We start from the raw sequence: 19779 nt of genomic DNA, 5'->3' as shown, positions 1-19779 counted from the left end.
CATCAAGGCTCTACACAATGATTTAGCTGGACAGGCCTGAACTAAAACCCTGAAAAAGTTCCAAGCTCAAAGGTTTTTTTGGGGGGCAATTCAGTTCTGGATCTGAATTTTGAGTTCATGCCCACCTGTAATTTGAATCCCCAGGATTCTAGTTAATCTGTGTGTCATTATGGAGGCTGGATATTTTCTTAGACTGTCAGTGTAGGGATGAAGGAGGGTTTACAGCAGCCAGAAGGAAGGTACCTCCGTACTCACCTGAACCCCTTGAGCTTCTAGCATGTACCTCTGGTAACATTCACTGGGGGCATTGCCATGTTCTGGAGCTTAGAAAGGGCTGAGGAGGTTGATGGAGTCCTTACATGGCGAAAGGGAAGTGGGGAAGCAGGAGTCCTGCTGTGGGAAGAGGAAGGTAGCATGCAAGAATACATTAACTAGAGCTGTTGCATAGCTTTTTGTTGGAAAATGCCAATTTGCTGAAACAACAATTTTTTGCAGGAAAGGGACACTTTTTGTCAGGAAAGTTTCTTGGGTCTACAATAGAACTGAGAGAGAGAGAGAGAGAGAGAGAGAGAGAGAGAGAGGCCCTAGCAAGTAGGGCACTTAACAGGGATGTGGTAGATCTCGGCTCAAGACTGTGCTCTACCTGGTTGGGAGAAGGGACTTGAAGCTGGGTCTCCTGCGTCCCAGGTCAGTGCCCTGACCACTGACCTACAGTCAATTGTGTGTCTCTGACCGCATGAATATTTAATTACAAGTGGAACATCCCCAGCAGGAGCCCATGACCCACCACAGAATAGCCAATATCCTTATGGCTAGGGCACTCTGCAGAGATTGGATGGGGCACAGAGAATGAAGGCTACACTGTAAGAGACAGAAAGAGCACAAAGGCAGCAGCTGGACAGATGCCCTAATCTGTCCCTCCCCCGAGGTTTGTTCACCCCAAGAATTCTCCATCCTCCTCAGGCTGCCCAGTCCCATTCACTCCCCTCCTCTAGATCTCCCAATTCTTCCCCTTGTACCCCAGCTGGTCTGGATGTCCCAACCTCTCTGCCTACCTGCTTTTAGGGGTTGTATATGGGGGGTTACTAAGGAGAGGATAAGCTTCTGCCTCCTCCCACACCTGCTCCCACTTCATGGGATGAAGGAGATAGACCCTGAAGGGGAAATAGTGATTTATTCTTATAATCAAGAAATGGCATGCACTGAACTGCACTTGGCTGCTTAGGGAATTGACTGATCTGAAATTTTAGTCTGTAAAATACTTGGCAATGGATCTGCCTTAAATCAGGAAAATAAGTAACTCATGTACTCTGAAATATAATTATTACCTCTGGGAAATGTGTGCTTTTAATGTTCCACAGGGTGTATGTTCTTTTCTAGCAATGTAAACAGCGAAGCTACTGCTGCCTCGACAACACCCTGGCCTTCCACCATTTTCTTATGTTTTTGTATATGCCATGTAAAATTAATCTCATTTTAATCTCCCCTTTTCTACCAATAGGGAATTTTCTTTTCTTTGAGCCTGAGTCTGGGCATAACACAAATCTCTCAGGACATTTCTTTTGTTCCTAACCTCTCATATTATGTAGGCTTTTCTGGTTTATCAACCAAACCTCTGTTGAGGTGAGTTATTGCCCTATTTGTCCACTATCTCCACAATGTCCATCAAAAGAACACTGCTCTGAAAACAGCATCAAGTCCAGGTCATCTGCTACATTTATAGACAGCAGAAAAAGAAAAAGAACCAGGTTAATAATTTACCAAGAGGACTGTGCACTGAGAATGGTAAAGAGAGGAATATATCATACCACCTTTCCAAGACAGCGTAAAGAAAAGGAATTGCTGACAAGAAGCTGGATTTATTCCCTGGTTTAAAATCTAATTTCTATCCTCATGGCTTCCACTAATCCACCTAAAAGAAGAAAGATTAGTTTGAAAAAGTGAAAGGTCTTTTAATAAGTAAGTCTGTGTTATTCTTTTTAAATCACTTTCTCATTTTTCAGACTAACTTGATGGTGTACTTGATAGGGAACAATGAATGGAGCAGGAAATGTTTTCAATCTGTTTGGCCCGAGGAGCAAAGACACCACATAATGTGTGCTCTCACATAGTTATTATCAGTCAAAAAGAGCAGATTTAGAGAGACTGATGTTCTTTAGAAGATCCATAAACACCCAACATTCACTGATGATTCTAAGCTAGTCTCCAGAGATACAATGGAGGAGGTGCAACTCAGTGAATTGTAGGTTGACTTGAGGACTCACCTTCTAAGAAAGACAAAATTGTGTGAAAGGCAATGGTGGTGGCTATGCACAGAGGTTAGAGGGAGATGAGGAAGAGGGAATGTTTAGCAAGGTCCCATTTTTGGACAGGACTAGTATTCAAAGAACACTACTAAGCAGCAGTCTTCCATGCATATCCAAGTGCAAAATTTATCCCTTGGTGGAGATTGGGTAAATTGTGATGCAGCAGCATCCACAGTGTCCATATTTTCCGTGTATTCAAAATATGTATACATATTACTTATTTACTATTGTAAATATATATGTAAACACAAACTTTAAATTGAAAAACCCGATAGCTCCACAGTGCATTTACTGGATGCGTTCAGCCCAGACACAATTACAGAGGAAAAACATTAAGCATCAGCACAGAGCACATTTTGTTGAAAAACATCTGACTCTACCTCTGATCTCAGTGTGTTGTACATACCATTTCTATTTGTAAAACGTAGTTGCTTCTGAGGGAGCTAATTCTGCTGCCTCCCTGCTCTTCCTCAGCTGCAAAGAAACTACTTCCATGGTACTAGTCAAGCGGTGACATTTAACCATGTGCTTAGGCCCTGATGCAGCAAAGCACTTACGTCACTGTCAAAAAGAAATCAAGTTAAAATGGACTTGGTGTCCAGTTCAGTGTCCTTCATAAGTTTGTGATGCCTACCGCTGTAATACCTACCAAGGAACATTAGCTATGAATTTTAGACAATGTATGTTGGCTTCTGCTCATGTTTACATTAAAAGGATATTTAAAAATGTACTTACCTGCTTTATAGCACATAGCAGCTTCCCATAAGAGTAAACAATAATGAAAAAAGGAATTACAAGGCAAAAGATGAAGAGACATACGATGTACGATATATTGTTAGCATCCCTTGAATGCCAGTTTATTGAACATGTTGTCCCTGGTCCTTCCGGTCCATAACTACTCCATCCAAAAAGGGGTGGTAAGGTCCAGAATAAAGAGTACATCCATGACAAGAAGATTCCCATCCATATTTTCCTATAGTTTGTGGCATCTGCTTCTGTAGTTCCCATCATTGTACAATAGCGTTCATAAGAGAGCACAGCCAAAGATATAAGTGAAACTGTACCTGTAATAAAATATATGTATTTTTATTACCAAAAACATCTGAATGACCATTTAATTTTTGCTGGTATATATTGTCACAAAAGGTATTAAATCAGAAATCATGGACTAAATTAAAGATGAGGTTGAACCCCAATGTTTTCTGGATCAACATTCTCCAAGAACTGGGAGTATTCTGATTTAATCTGGCCAATTGTAATTAGGAGCCAGCAGTGGAGTTTGGATCCAGATCCACATAGTCTGAGATGTTCAGACAAGTACCTGACTAATATAAACATATACTTTTTTTTTTTAGTGAGCAGGGATTCTAAAATTTTCTGTCTGTGTAAGAATCAAGGCTATAAAACTTCTACGTTTCAATTTTTGTACAGTCACTAGGATTTAAATCCTGGTCCTGTGTAAGACAATAAGAACTCAGAAGCCATTATGATGGGTGACATAAAAATGTAGACAGACAGATTTTGTCATTAACTGCAGTGGAAGCAAGATCAGATCCCTAAGTCTGAAATTTCAGCTCTTGGCCATGATTTGTGCCTGCACATAATAAAGCCTGCACTTTCAAGTGTAGTTTTTTACCTACAGAGTAAATCCTAAAATATTACTCAAGACACATCATGATGTGTATGCAGGTACTAGGATTTGCACTCATGGACCTCAAAGGGGCAAAACCAATTGTATTCACATCATTGCAGGCTGTCTACATAAAAGTTAACCAATTTATTTGAGCATGAGCTTTCGTGAGCTACAGCTCACTTCATCAGATGCATACCGTGGAAACTGCGGTGATGAAGTGAGCTGTAGCTCACGAAAGCTCATGCTCAAATAAATTGGTTAGTCTCTAAGGTGCCACAAGTACTCCTTTTCTTTTTGCGAATACAGACTAACACGGCTGTTACTCTGAAACCTACATAAAAGTTTATAGTCCCAAGGTATTAATAAGATCAGCCTCTTCAAAAAACCCAGAAGCATATAATGATCCCCAAAAGTATATGAACAAAGCCTTGAAGAGAGACAGTTTTTAATCCTTGAATTGTCTGCCTTTGTTTTTGATGGCATTTCAGAGGTAACAGAAGTGAAAAAAGGATGCATCCTACATCTCTCCTTCATGGGTGAAGTTCTGAACTAGTTAATAAATCACTCTTAAGAGGGGGGAAGCCTCTAAAATGTCATACCACTGACAGCTGAAGAACAGACAGATTGGTCATGTTAGTGAGTGTAACGTTTCAATATATACACACCCCGTGAAGCTGTCTCTCTCCTTTTCAAAGAGAGCTTAGTGGTTATGGAGAGTGTCAGATGGATGGCACTTGAAAATTAAGTCCTCTATTTATCTGGCATTGCTGGAGACAAGGACATTTGCTCAAAGTGAGCAAAAGAAAATAGATTAATGATGGGGTGTTGTCTGGGCACCCACATTTGAAATGCTAACCCCACTCCCCTACTATGTGTCTGATCTTCAGGACATTTGCATAGCAGCCAATGGGAGTCGGAGCATGGAAAATTCCCAAAAGAAGAAGAGAAACAGAAAAGGTGGCAGAGATTGCTTTTAAATGTGATGTTCTTCAGCCAAGAGCGGCTGTTCCCTCACCAGAGGAATCCCCACTGGAGGAGTAGAGCCAGAGGGGCTCCCTCCAAGGACATTGACCAAATTAAAAATATTCTCAGGAGTGCTGAGGGCTCTGAGGGGGAATTGCACTGGGGAGTTGGTCATTCTGCATAGATGACTCTACTGTGCAGTCTAAACATCAAAGAGTGTGTGTTTAAGAAGTTCCTGTAAAAAAGCCTGTTTTTCTTGCTTTAAAATGGTATGTGGTCCCTGAGGGGTTCAACTCTAAATCAGAGTGATCACAGTGGGTCTCTGAAAGAGTGTAAATCAGAAGCTTTGGAGGTCTCAGCACTGGATTTGGGGCTTAAGACAGTTAAACTGTGGGGTCCCTCTTCCCGCAAAGGGTTCCAGATCAAGAGGTCTGACCTCGGGAAAGTGCCTTAGGAGCCTCACAGACAGAAGCAGTGACTGGACTCTGCCCAGATGCAGATGGCTAGCGATCTGCCACTAGGGCGACTTTGCCAGGTCTGTGACCCATTCTGTTAGGGCCTGATCTAAAACCCATTGAGGTGAAGAGATCTTTTTCTATTGACTTCAATGGACTTTGGATAAGGCCTTTAAAAACAATGTTTAAGATCCCAAATCATTAACATTTTTCCCTTTATCTCTTAGATTCTATTTTACGGGAAAGGCCCATATAAGTACCTCCACCTTTTTCTACTTTGCAATGCCTTTTGATTTCAGTGGGTGCTCTGCATGTAGAATAGCTGCACAATCAGAGCCTAGACTGTCAACAAAAGACAACATGAAATAGATGGTTGATTGAAGCTAATGCACTTTAAAGCTCTGCTCTGATTGAAATAAGCACTAGGACATTTTTATATATCTATGCCTTGATATCAGATTAAGCAAGCAGATGGAGCAGATGTGGCTTTGATTTAAATATATCTTTTAGTGGAAATAAAACGAACGGCATGACTGTGATCACACAAACAGCAATAGAAAATTATCCTCTCATTTTGTAAAATACCAGTCTGAAAATTTTGTCTTCTAGCCTCTGCTTTGTATAAAAGATCAACTGGTTTTTATTCAGCTGTTTTATGCCATGCTTCAGTTTACACTTTTGTAGGCATTTTTAAGCAGCCATGAAGCACAGAGGCTAACTCTGTTGATCCATAAACCTCCTAAAGAGATGCATAACATGCGTCATACTGAGTCTCTCACTCTCAGCTTGAAAGTGTCTAACATCAACTCCACCAACTTCTGAGATGAAAAAGGAAAACACAGAAATGTGTGTGTTTGGAAATTCTCTCCAGGCCTGAGGCTCCCCTGCCTTACACCTTCTATAGTCATTTACACCTGGGAAAAGTAAGCATCAGATACTACCACCTACTTAACAGAGCGGAGAATTTTGTGTTGGTAGCGTTCCCCCATTCCCCCCACTTTGCACGAGATGTCAAGCAGTGATGATTTAAGTCCACTATCTACAATACCTCAGATATGTACGAGCACAGTACTACCTGCATACTCAGTCTCTTTCTAGCTGGGATATCATTCCCCAGATAACTTCTCAAGAAGTCCATACTTTCTGGGACTGTCTGCAGAGAACCAGCTAATCAATGTTAAAACCCTCCCTGCCTCCAATAGGTGGAATCCTCGTGCTTTATTGTAAAAAATATAGCATTCTAGATTTGTTTCTCCCAATGCTGAATTAACACTATTACAAGCTGTGGTATCTGGGGTCATTATTGCCGAACATGCTAGCTGAGTACTCTCTTACTCCATAGAAGCACAGCTGTCACTTAGCCTGCACATGGATAAAAATATTCCAGTGTTCAAAGATGTCCAGATGTTTGGAAAGTAACTGCAACATGGTTGATGCATAGGTCCAAAACTACAATAAGTAGTAATACTCAGCACAGTTCCCCCTGTGGTGGGGGTAATCTTTGCAGCTTCTCAGTCCAAATTTACCTTAAAGCTCTTGGTCAACACAGAGTTTATAAATACATATATAACTTCAATATCCCCAACATGGATAAAGGAGATCTTACAAAAACATGATGTGACCCTTAAATAACAAGAAAATAAACATGGACTTCGAAGAAAAAAGATACAAGCAGATAAAATATATTCCAGTATATATATGGATTTCCCAAAGCCTTGGTATACTCCTGGCAGCTGTAACACATACTCTGCCCAGGACGTCGCTGAAAGCTGTTTAGAGCTTTGCTTGCTTGAACTCTCTGATAGATGTACAAGGAGAGAACTATCTCTGTCTGAGTACTCTCAAAATGTGACATAGGACTTTGCTCACAGCCCTACCCCACTCAGAGTGGACACTTGGACTTCCTTGGTATATGCTATAAGAGAAGCAGCAAACAGCCTCTCTAGTATCAATCTCAGCATACAGAACAGAGAAATAGTATCTTATCTCTTAATACATCTTTTGCAGCACAGACAGGTGAGTGAACAGGGTGAGACTACATTATGACTCTGGAAATCATCAGTGAAGTAATTTTAATTCAAAGGAACCTAGAGGGGTTAGACAAATGCAGAAAACAGCAGAATGAGATTGAACTTGGAAAAATGCAAGGTTCTACATGTGGGAGGACACAAACACAGATGGAAGGAGGGAGATACCTGGAAAGCAGTAATGCTGAAAGAAACACAAGATAATAATGGACATCTTGTTGAAAACTATCTGTAATGTGATTTGGTAGCACTGAAAGGACAATGTAGTTTGTGGTTGCATGTTGTCTTCAATGGGAGTAGAGTTAGGCCAACACTGAGTGCTTTGGAGACCTTGGCCCATAAATCCCATCATCTGCGTGCCCAGAAAATGTGCACGTATGCACAAGGGTACACCTACAAGTGGAGCCCAGGTTGGCACCATTTGGAAATCAGGCCCAAAAGAAAATATTTCGCTAAACTGTTATTCCAAGAAAAGCATATGGCTACCACTTGCTGCTCTTTTCACTGAAGACTTTGGCTACCCACCATGTCTGTTCTCAAATCCAATCTAGTTTTACAGGACAAGATACGCAAGATTGGCATCAGAAAACATGGATTAAAAAATACCTTAATCTCACCATTTACACTACCAATTCCAGTCTTTCAGAAATAGATTTTGTTTGTTTTTCTTTTGCCAATAAGCTTGAGGTTTCTTTATTTCAAATTAAGTTTTTGGCCCTTCTAATACGCTTAGGGCTTAAAACATTAACATTATTCCTATATACTCTGGATATGTATAGAAACTTTGAGACCTACACAAACTTCCAAACTTTAGGAGTGTCACTGGTATTTACTGAACAGTCTAAATTGTCCTGATTTGTGTTTTTCTACTACATTGTTTTTGCTGGACAGGAAATTCATTCCCTGTCTCTTTCCCCTTCTGGTCACTTCTTTGCTCTCTCTGGAGAACTCTTTTCCATGGTCATATTTTGGATGGAATGATGGAATACAAATAATGACTGATGAAAATAGAAAAATCTCTGCAGAATTTTCACAGGCTGTATGCTCTCCATACCTCTTTCAAACTTTTCCCAAAGATATTTTACACGTAATCATGTCTTGCTGGCTGTAATAACTATTTTTCATGGTTTCACAGGTGATTGTCTGCTATGACTCATCAGCTCAGCCATTACTTGCAGGTCACCTCAAAGCTTTTTCAGATCATTAACCAAGGTGAAGACATGATTATCTTCATCGTCACACAGCTCTTATAGGATGAGGAAGAAAAAGCTGTGCTTCCAGAACAGTAAGGAAGGACTTACTCAGCATTGGCAGTACCTGTAATATTGAGTATTTGGGTTTGCATGGGCTTTCCCCTCTTTTGAGGAGCTCTCCAACTCCCCAATGCAGCATTTTCAGGGGGTGGAAGGGCCTTTTGGACTTCTGAAGGATATGTTAAGCTGTCCCTACACCCAGGGACATGGCAATAGGCCTGAGTGGAAGAAGCTGGGTTCCTCAAGTGTTGTAGTATTTACAGAGTTGCCAACCAGAATCAAGCCCCTCCCCTCCAAAAATCACAGAATTTCCTTAAAAATTATGAGGGTTTTATTTTTTTAATAATAATACATTTTAGGTTTTTTATTTGCTTTCTGGTTTCTGAGTCTTTAGGGAGCACTCAAACCATGTTTTCAAGCTTTTCTACAGAACCATTACATGATACATGATAATTTCGGTATTATTTTATGTGAAGTAATCATCAGGATTCCAGGAGCTGGTCCTTTAAGAAAAACACCAAATATCGCAAGAATTGTGATAAAGCCATGAGAAAGCGAGATTCATAGGAAGATCCACTGCTCACAGATGGAGTCTGCTCATGAGAGAGGAGAGTGAACATTAACAATTCCTGGTTGAGTGACTGTTTGAATCTCAGATTTAAGAGACACGATAAATATTCTAGCAATGACCCTACAAACAAAAAAAGGTGGACTGTATGGAACGCAACATCCTTATTTCCCAATTTTGGAACCTAGTGTCACATCTAGCAATGAAAATTGAAGCTAATAATGCAATATTTTACCATTTGAAACATTAAGACATCTTTGTTTTCCTCTCTAATTTGAATTTTATCTTTGCTAGGTATAATAATCTCTCTTCTGAGATGTAGGTAATACAGAGGTCTTACTTGGTAAGTGCAGTGCAGTGTTATATAGATGTAATTGGAATTAGAAAATAACAAATAGGAGGTAAATGGAGCATATGATTGTTGTTTGGTTTTTGCCATGTGTATTGCTCCTGTGAGGAGAAAACAAACTATAATGTTATCATTAAATTGTGCTAAAGTATTTTAATAGTATGCTGGCACAACTGTAATTAAGAGCATAATTTGACTGAACACAGATAACTGGTACTGACATGCATAAAACTGAACCTTTTTCTGTTTTTAAAATCGAACCACATGCATTTGAGATACAGCTAATACCAATATATACTTTTATTAGAGAGAGGGGCTACAACAACTACCCTGAATCCAAACTGCAGATGTGAACTTTTTATCTTTAAAACCGCCACAACCAAAAACTTAGTTCAGAGCATTCCTGACATTGGGGATTCACAGTCTGGATCTGATGATGGGCTGGTTTCAGTGTTATCCCAGCTCATTATTACTGAGCCTCAGCAGTGAGTCCATGGTTAAGGTTGTGTCCAAGCTTCTATTGTAAGTCTTATTTTTTTCTACCCATCTCTAACCTTATGACTGGAAATAGTGAATTGTCTGAAAATGTGTGTGGTTAAAATATTTTCAGAGAAAATTGTTCCAGAGAATTTTGAAACCAGAAGATTTTAAACAAAAATCCTTAGGATACTTAGTTTTTGTTTTGAACTTTACCAGTATCTCATGATTCTTCAGGCACCCTTTTTTTTAACCGCAGAAAGTATTTAAGAATTCCATATTTCACTTGAGTAGATAGGTCTCACCACACTCAAACACAGAGTAGTGTCCTCAGAGAAGACAATTTAAAATAAGTTACTCATGTATCATCTTTATTATGCACTGGATCTCCACTAGCTGCCTGGTGATAAAATGTTGGGGGCTTTAATCACCTCTTAACAGGTGCACAGTACCTATTACAACATGATCCAGAATTGGGAGCTTTGGCTGCCGTGGCTAAGAGAGCTTCAGGCAAGAAAACTCTGGGCGGTGGGGGGAGAAAATTGGAATTCCCTCCCCCTATTTTGCAAACCAGCACAGCTCCATTGACTTGACCAGAGCTATGCCAATTTACACTAGCTGAGGATCTGACCCCACAGTTGTTGTTATAAAATGAAACATTTAAGTCTCTAGCAGAGCTTTGGTGATATAGCTTTTTGGGGCCTGACACTGTTCATACATCCAAAAATCCATAGCAATTAACTTGGATTATAAAGTTAATAAAGTTCTGACCTTAATAAAAATATCCTAAGCACTAGATCTCATTAAGGGCTCTTATGTTGATGCAAATAAAGCAAATCTGAAGTTTCTAGGTCAAGCTGCTTTTGAACTTAAGACCTGACAAAAAAAAGTATTAGAAGAATTTTCAGAGTAAATTACTTCTTTTTTTTTTTATTCTATCTGTATCATAGCAGTAGCATGTCTTATTCACCTTAGACTCTTCCAAAATATTCTCCTGTGGCCAAAATCTTCAAAATTTTAAGCATATCAGTTTTGACAGGGCTGGGTGTACATGTTTATGACTCCAGCCAGGCATGTGATGGTTTGTAGGCAGGACACAGATGGTTGTACTTTAGGCTGTTCTCTGCTTGTTGACCAGAGAGTTGAGGTAGATCTCATGATCACATTTTGCCACAGCTCGGAAAATGTCTTTCAGACATTTACATTCTTGGGCATATCCCTCCTTGCATACTTCTGCCTTTTTTACTAATATATCAAAGTCCTCTTCAAAAAGACAGGATTCCTTGTACAATGGTCTGAAGCCAATTGTTCTAGCAGCAGTATGTGACATAGCATGACGTATACAACTCCAGGCAACATCCATGTTATCCAACAGATATCTGAGTTACATATGGCATCATTGTCCACAGCAATCAGGTTTCACAGTTTTGTGATCAACAATAGACTTTGTCCTTCTCTTTCAGCTTCTGGCTGAGCAGCACTTAAAGTGTAACCATCAGCTTCACATGGCTTATATTGACATCAAAGTGGATTGTGATTTGGTTGACAGGTAAGCACTTTGGTTTGCACTGAAAAGAGTTGGCAGTGCAGATGTTCTGCTAAATCTAGTGCATGATCTTTATGCCATTATTGGTGTGGGAGTGTGCATTGGTTCATGGTTTTCACCGTGTTTCTACACAACCTCAGGTGCATGACAGGGATGCACTCTCACCTCGGAGCTATTCTGTTGAGCTATTGACTGGATATTAGGACTTGCTGCATTAAAAACAAGGTTGGTCAAGAGGTGTTCCTCAACCAAGACTACACTGGTGACACTGCTTTGCTTGTGGAGAAGTCAGAGAATTTCAGCCTTGCCCTTTAAGGTCTTCAAGACACCACCCACGCTATGGGGTTGAATGTCTCATGATAGAAGACCAAGGTCCAGAACCTTGGAGCTGGGCCACCAAAACTCTCAGTGCAGGTGAAGTCAAACACTCTGAAAGGTATTGATGAGTTCATCTCTCTAGGCTGCATGCAGAGTTCAAATGATCACCGAAAACCAGACATTCTTGGATGAATAGGTCTTGCTGCCTCTGGCATGAAGTTCATGTCTTACTTAATGGCACAAAAATTTCTTTGCACTGAAACAAAGATCAGGATCTATCAGACCTGTGTAAATTACCTGTATTGTTATACAGGGCAGGAACTTGGACCTTCCTACAGGCAGACTTGGAGCCACTAGAGGGATTCCATATGTGTTGTCAGTGCCAAATCCTGAGCATAAAGTGGTTCAACTTTTTGTGCGAAATGCCATACTCTCACAGAGATCCGGCTTTCCTGCAGTTGCTCACTATATTCAAAAGTGGCGTTGCATGTTCTTCAGCCAACTGCGATCAGAGCCCCATTGTCACACACAGTGAGAAGCTATGCCTGGTGCAAAGAGTTTACAATCTAAATTGTCTAGACAGACAAAGGAACTATTATCCCAATTGTACAGAGGGGAAACTGAGCCAGAGAGAGACTTAATGACTTGTTGAAGGTTTCACAGGAAATCTGTGGAGAAGCAAGGAATTCAACCAAGATCTCCCTGAGTCACAAGCCAATGTTTTAATCACAAAACCATCCTTCCAGCTGCAGCCTGATCTGTGGTAGCACTCTAGTCTCTCTGTAAAGATGACTGCTAAGCTTTCAGATAATGGGTCAAATCTGCCTTCCCTCACTTGTGCCATGGGTCAGTTCAATTTGTCATGAGAAGAAAGTAAGCAACACCTGGCTCACCCTTTACAACAACCAAGCTGTTGTTGGGGAGGATAGCTTAGACATCTAGGCTTCAGGGGTCAGCTTTCGCTCCCCAAATGGAAATTTTGCCATTAGCTTCAATGAGAATGTGATTGGGCCCCATATTTCAGGTACTGAAACCCACTAGAAGAACAAATTCATACTCCAGCAGAGACAATTCCTCTTTCATAGGTAAATAAATTGATCTTACTTTATAAGAATCTTTCAGGTAAGACCTTAAAAATTGAAGCCCTGCCTATTCTGTGTGGGTACTAAAAATCCCTTGGGTCTCTTGTAATGTTATAGATTTACACTAGTTATACTGGGTCAAAATTCCTTCTCCCTAGCACTTTTGTGCAGTATACTGAACACCAGTTGCTTTCTACCCTCCACACCAGTGCTGACTGTATTTCAGTGATGCTATAGATATCTAGCTTGTAAAGCACTTTGAGATCCTTCTTCACTGCGAAAAGAAAAGGAGTCCTTGTGGCACCTTAGAGACTAACCAATTTATTTGAGCATGAGCTTTCGTGAGCTACAGCTCACTTCATCAGATGCATACCGTGGAAACTGCAGCAGACTTTATATATACACAGAGAATATGAAACAATACCTCCTCCCACCCCACTGTCCTGCTGGTAATAGCTTATCTAAAGTGAGCAACACGTTAGGCCATTTCCAGCACAAATCCAGGTTTTCTCACCCTCCACCCCCCCACACAAATTCACTCTCCTGCTGGTGATAGCCCATCCAAAGTGACAACTCTTTACACAATGTGCATGATAATGAAGTTAGGCCATTTCCTGCACAAATCCAGGTTCTCTCACTCCCTCACCCCCCTCCAAAAACCCACCCCCATACACACACAGGCTCACTCTCCTGCTGGTAATAGCTCATCCAAACTGACCACTCTCCAAGTTCACTGCAGAGGCTCAAGAGCCAGCAAATAATTTTGTCTTTTTCTAATTGCCTGCCTGTCTCTACACACACACACACACACACTTTAGAAAGCAGTCCTGATTGTTTTTGATACTTTCAATCGATAACAATTGAATACCTTAGCTCTGTCAGAATGGGAACATGTTTAGAAAGTAAATTGCCCGTTCTTTAATATTGTCTAGGATTGCTGCTGACATATTGGCTGGAAATTTAAACTGATTCCTGTTACAACGCATCTTGGCATTTGTGCAGATTGTGCACTGCACCTGCCTCATGCTCCAAGAATATGAAGCAACATCAGTATGCAGCTAATTCCAATGCTCCACATCATTCTTTCCACAGTAAAATGTGAGATCTAGTAGATTCTGGATGAAAGGCAGGGAGGATGGAGCTATGGGTCTAATGTTTTGTGGCCCCTTTCCCCCCACGCCTTCTAGGAACTATTCTGTTGGCACTCTATGGAGCATTGTCTCCATTGGGTTTTAGGGTGCTGACCGGGCTGGAAGGCAGTGGAAGACAGGATCAGACGCCTGTAAGGCATCATATGTGCTGAGCCAATGGATTTCTGTTCAGAAATCCCCTCGGGGTCAATACTGCTTGAAGCAGTACTAACTCTTGGCAGCTGCTTCTGAACAGCCATGTGAGATTTAGTCAAAGGAGGATGATGCCTGAATAAGTCGTGCTAGCAGAGAGGAGCCACAAACTTCCCTGTCTCCCTGGTTCTCAACCTTCCCTTCTATGCTGAGTCCCAGGATCCTCTGGGATTGGAAACCACATCCCCCTTCCCACTTTGCACCCCATTAGTCCCTCCAACCTCAAGGGATGATATCCTGAAAACTCCATTCTCCTGGAGCTGTTTGCCACCATTGCTCTGCTTTGTGGGAAGGGACAATCTAGTCCAAATGTCAGTCATAGAGACATGTAAAGATCTGTGGGTTAGTTTGCCGACCCTTTCCTAGAATAGCATAGTGGCACCATTAGATAGTATCACTTTTATCTTTTAAATATAACCTCTTTTTTGCTATTGGGTTGCAAAATTCCCCCCGCTCGGAACATAAAAACCTCACCAAGTATTTTTTTATTTATTTAAATGCTATGAATATTTAACTTGAGCTAGGACTTAATATAGCAGGTTTCTATGTAGCAGGAATTTTTGTACAGTAATTACAAATCCATGAAAACAAATATTTGTTTGAATGGTACCTTTATTATGTGTTACCAAACATCATTCTAATAACAACATGGTTGGATTGTGCACCCGCTTAACAGTTGTCTGCAGATAAATTATTACTGATTGCAAAGGAATTCTCTAATTTGACTCTAGGCATATGCTTACAATGCTGTCATGGGGTGTAATTGCAGCATGTGTAGACATACCTAAGCCAGCTTGCTTGGGAACCAGAGTAGTGAAGCTGCAGTGGTGTGCAAGTAACTAGCCAGGGTCCAAGGTAGGCTTGTAGATCCCACTGCTCTGACATCGAAGATAGCTACAGTAAGGCTAGATTAGGTATGTCCACATGATCTGCAATCTCATCCTGAGATTGCAGTGTAGACATACCCGTAGTGATCCGGCAGAGAACTCACATCCCAGGGGCAGGCTAAGGTGGCTTGAAGCTTTCTTTCCACCCTCCCAGTCTTGGACTGCCCCAAGCAGCCGTGGCATACCACAGACAGCCCTAAGCGCCCGTCTAAGTTACAGATGCCTCACTGCTTGGAATGACTTTGAGTATATCTACACTGCAGCTGGGAGCAAGCCTCAGAGCCTGGGTAGACAGACATGCGCTAGCTCTGCTTGAGCTAGCCCACTAAACATAGCAGTGTGGACGTTGCCGTGCAGGTGGCAGCTCTGGCTAGCCACCTCAGTACAGAGCCAGGGTTAGATGGGCTTGTATGTGGACACCCAGCACAAGTCTGTCTCAGTTTAGGGCAACTGCACCTGCATTCCCCCGCCATGCGGGGCACACCCACTCTTAGGCTGCTGGCTCCCAGCTGTCACCTGTCTTGGGTGGAGACATGTGTGTCTCTCGCTCCTGGCCAGGGTGATTCCAGACTGCACAGTTCCCTGCGTACACTGTGAATTCCCCAGCAAGACATTCTGTCTTATTAGGCCAGTTTGCCCTTCTTCTCAGAGGCTATAAAAAATGTAATTGCTCACAGTAAAGTTCCCACACAGCTCTTTCGAAGCAAGTATGGTTATTCATAAGGTGAAAGCATTACAGAGAACACAGGTTAAAAACCATAAAAGAACCTCCATGCATGCTAATAAGCTTACCAGAGATCACCCCAGTTTTAACCAGGGCTCTTTATACCCTACCATGGGGTTGTTTGTGGTCATATGTTCATAACGACCTTGTCTCCAAAGCTGTGAGTCCCTCCTTGATAGACTTTGGGTCTTTGATCTGGGAATAGGTAATTCATAGACAATGGGCCGCCTCCTCCCCAGGGCAAAGGTTCATAGGGCTGATGTCCTGCGTAACTGGAGAGGTTATATTCACATACTTCTCCCCCAAGAGATTTCCCAGAAAACCCATTTAACTTTAAGCACATTGTTTCAATTAGTCCTTTTGAAGCTCATTACACTTTCCAGGGTTTACATGAGTCAGGTCCCGTCCCTAGGGACATTACATACAATCCCACAATAATACATAAACATTTGCATTTTAATACAATGAACTGAAAGGATACTTAAACTTAATTCAATAAGGATTACCCAGGATATTGCAGGAAATTGCCATATTTATCACACCATCCACCTCCCTTTTGGGGAACCTCTTTCCTGGGGTCTCTCTCTCCCCTCATCCCTCTAATTTTTGCAGGTCTGCACCCTTCTCTCTTCCTCCCCTTTCCCTACAATCGCCCTGACTTATCCCTGGTTTGATGAACTGCGATTTCTCTGAGTGTTTCCCTCAGTACTGTGGGAAGAGATGATGTAGCTCTCCTGAATCTCCTTTCCTACTTTGTAGGTCTTACACTTCCATCCCTCCTATTTCTCAGTCCCCTAACCCCTTCAGATCTCATTGTCTTTAGCTCCCTCCCCACAATCACATGTAGAGTCCTTACTTCCACCTCACAGCACCCACAGCATTTCAGTAAACCCCTTTATGTTGACAGCCCAGCCTTACAACCCCCCAAAGCACTCTTCAGTCCACTCTTCACCAACATCCCCCAGACTCTCCTCACACAGCATTTTGTCACCCTCAAGTACACAGCTCTTTAGTGTGCCCCTAACACAGAGAGCCCCACACTCCTTCCGCCTTTCCTCAGACACACACACAACCCATCATGCTCTCCTCAGGTTTCTGCACACACTCTTCAGTCTCCACTCAGGTGCCTTCACACTCCTTCCTCTCTCTCTCCCCCTCACACAACCCCTGCTTCCTTCTTGCCTTCTCTCTTTTACACCCTCCTAGTCCCCTCTCTCTCTCTCTCTCTCACACACACACACACACACACACACACACCTTCTTCCTTCCCCATCCCAGTATTGTTAATCCCAAAAGTTAAAGAAAATTATGTTTCCGGTCCCTAAAAATTATGAGGTTTAAACAATATAATACATTTTAAGTTTATTTGCTTTTTGATCCTCTAACAATCATGTTTTCAAGTTTTCACTACAACCATGAGGGCTATAAACTACCTCTTTTTTTAAAAAAAGTGAAAGTTGAGGTTTTACTTACTTGCATGACTCCAGGAGCTGGAAATTTAAGGAAAATGCCAAGCGTGACAAAATTGTGAGTGGGCAAAACTGCCTCCCCTCTTAAACACATGAAGCATCACAGCCTTTAACTGCTCCACACAAACATAGTGTCACAACCTTTTATCACCCCCCAAGATGTATACAATTGCTATAGCTCTTTATCCTTTCACACACTTTCTCAGTCCCACAACTTTTCACGTCTACTCCAAAGACACATGCAGTCACACTGTTGTTCTGCCCCATGCAAATGTCCCATAGCCTTTCAGTTCCCTCACCACACATGTAAAGTTCCACAGCTTTTCACCCCCACACATATTGTCCCATAGCTCTTCACCACACATACACACAGTCCCACAGCCTTTCACATATCCTTTACAGAGACATATACAGACCCACAATCCTTCAGCTCCTCCCCCTCCCCCCAGACACAAAGAATATCTCTTAGCTGCATTGAAAAGCTTAGGTCTGTGGGACCTGGTCCTGAAGACTCAGTGTTTCCAAGCAAGGCTTGAGAACTCACACTGCATAGTAACCTGGGTTTACAATTGCTTGACCTGGGTCTCTCAGCTGTGCTACCGTGTCCATACTGCACTCAGATCTATGGCTTGAAGTGTGTTCAAATTACAACATGACAGGGCTTGGACCCAAGTTGCAGCAGGACTCAGCTCCCTAGCAAGGTTCTGGGACCCGGGTGCCGAGTGCTTGCTGACCCAAGTCAGACTGATTTGTGTGTGGATGGAAGCGGGGCTTGGGTTCAGACTAAGTCAGAGCCCAGGCTTAGTGTGTGCGGTAAACATATGGAGCCCTTTGCTCTTCCCCCCCCCGCACTCATCCCCAACACACACATATAGCCCCACAGCCCTTCACCTCCCCCCCGCACACACACCTTCCCCACACATCACCCTAATGTGAGCCTGTCATGTCTGGGTGGGGAGGTCTGTGCTGGTGCTCTCTGTCACTTCCTTTTCCACACTGCAGTGAGGGGCATAAAGTCTGACAGGAAAGCAGTGAGCCAGGGCACAGGTAGTGAATGGGCTCGCTGCTACCTGGTGTGTGGAGTTAGATGTGGGCAGCAGCTCAGCACCTCTATTTGAAGGGGGGCAAGGAGTGCAGGGCTTTCTATGCAAACCATGTTCAGTGCTGGGAGCTCTAGCTGGGGAGGCTGTGGGGGGTGAATTGTGTGGTGAGGTGCCCTAGCGCTTCCCTGTGTGCACAGGCCTGGGAGAGGCTCTAAACCATGCAGGAGGGGAGGTGGCATGCTGGGCGCACACCAGAAGCAGGAGGATGCCACTTACCAAAGAGGGTATTGATGAAGCCGTACCAGATGCAGCCACCTGGCCCGATGAGCCAGTGTCCCTGAGTGCTGGCGGCAAAGCTGAACGGGGTGCCCATGATGCACACCATCATGTCGCTCACAGAGATGTTCATCAGCAGCAGGTTAATCGGAGACTGTAGCACTTTATTCCGGCAGAAAAGTATCAGGACCAAGAGATTATTGAGGAAGCCCAGGGTCCCGATGATGCCAAGGCAGATGGCAGTGATCAGGTGGCCAGTGGGACTCAAATTCTGCTCTTGTCCATGTCTCTGGTTGCTGCTGTTGCTGCACCAAACACTGTTAACACCACTGCAACTGTGGCTGATGTTAGGCACGGTCATCTCAGTAGGTCTCTTTCCAGATCTGCTCCAGCTGCTTGGCTAAGCATTGCAATACCAGCAGAGTAAAATCTCTTATGCACATACCAACACACCCACAACCCACTAAAAAGCCCTCACTCTCTTACATGTGTGTGTATATATATAAAAATATATAATAGTTTCTACTTAGGTAAAACTGCAACATCAATGAGTTAAATGTAGCAAGCATTTGTTTCTTTCTTTAATGCTCCACCATGTGGCTGTTAGGAGCTGGCTCTTTCTGTCTTCCTCATTTGTGCCTGGTGTAGAGTATGAAATAAAAAAATGTAACCGCAGCTACCTGATAATAAAATGTAGGTCAGGAAAACGTACACAGAAAGGGGCTGATCCTAACCCAGAAGACCAACAGACTACTTACCATGCAAAAATGAGGGAGTGAATTAGGTGCCTGTTTTATTCTTCTTCCATTGTGTGTATGTGTATACGTGCCTGCTGTCTTTTATTTTTTTAAATCTTAATGGGGAGGTGACAGTACTCTGGATCGTTACAGTATCAAACCAGTTTTCAAAGAGTTCTATAAATTGCAACATCTGGGGAATAAAAAAGAAGCTAGAATGATAAGTCCCAGGAAAGTCTTTAGCATTTAAGTGCCAGCTGAAATGTACCACTGTCACAGAGCTATATAATACAAAATGCACGTAGCTGTAACATGGACTACTG

At 42.4% G+C, this 19779-nt stretch overlaps 1 protein-coding gene across 1 annotated transcript in view; it reads right to left on the bottom strand.

Annotated features, from left to right (window-relative positions):
• The window catches only part of LOC144270458 (pinopsin-like), a 152712-nt gene extending 133632 nt beyond the window's left edge, over nucleotides 1–19080 (bottom strand). The window contains exons 1-2 of the mRNA XM_077826935.1: nucleotides 18720–19080; nucleotides 3042–3370 (exon numbers count right to left, since the gene is read on the bottom strand). Of these exons, the coding sequence (XP_077683061.1) occupies nucleotides 3042–3370; nucleotides 18720–19080 (690 nt within the window). The remainder of the gene's footprint in view (nucleotides 1–3041; nucleotides 3371–18719) is intronic.
• Between the last annotated feature and the right edge of the window lie 699 nt (nucleotides 19081–19779).

Source organism: Eretmochelys imbricata, chromosome 9 (assembly GCF_965152235.1).
Source record: "Eretmochelys imbricata isolate rEreImb1 chromosome 9, rEreImb1.hap1, whole genome shotgun sequence".
NCBI lineage: Eukaryota > Metazoa > Chordata > Testudines > Cheloniidae > Eretmochelys > Eretmochelys imbricata.
The sequence above is the reverse complement of the archived record's forward strand: the minus strand, read 5'-3'. Positions and strand labels throughout refer to the sequence as shown.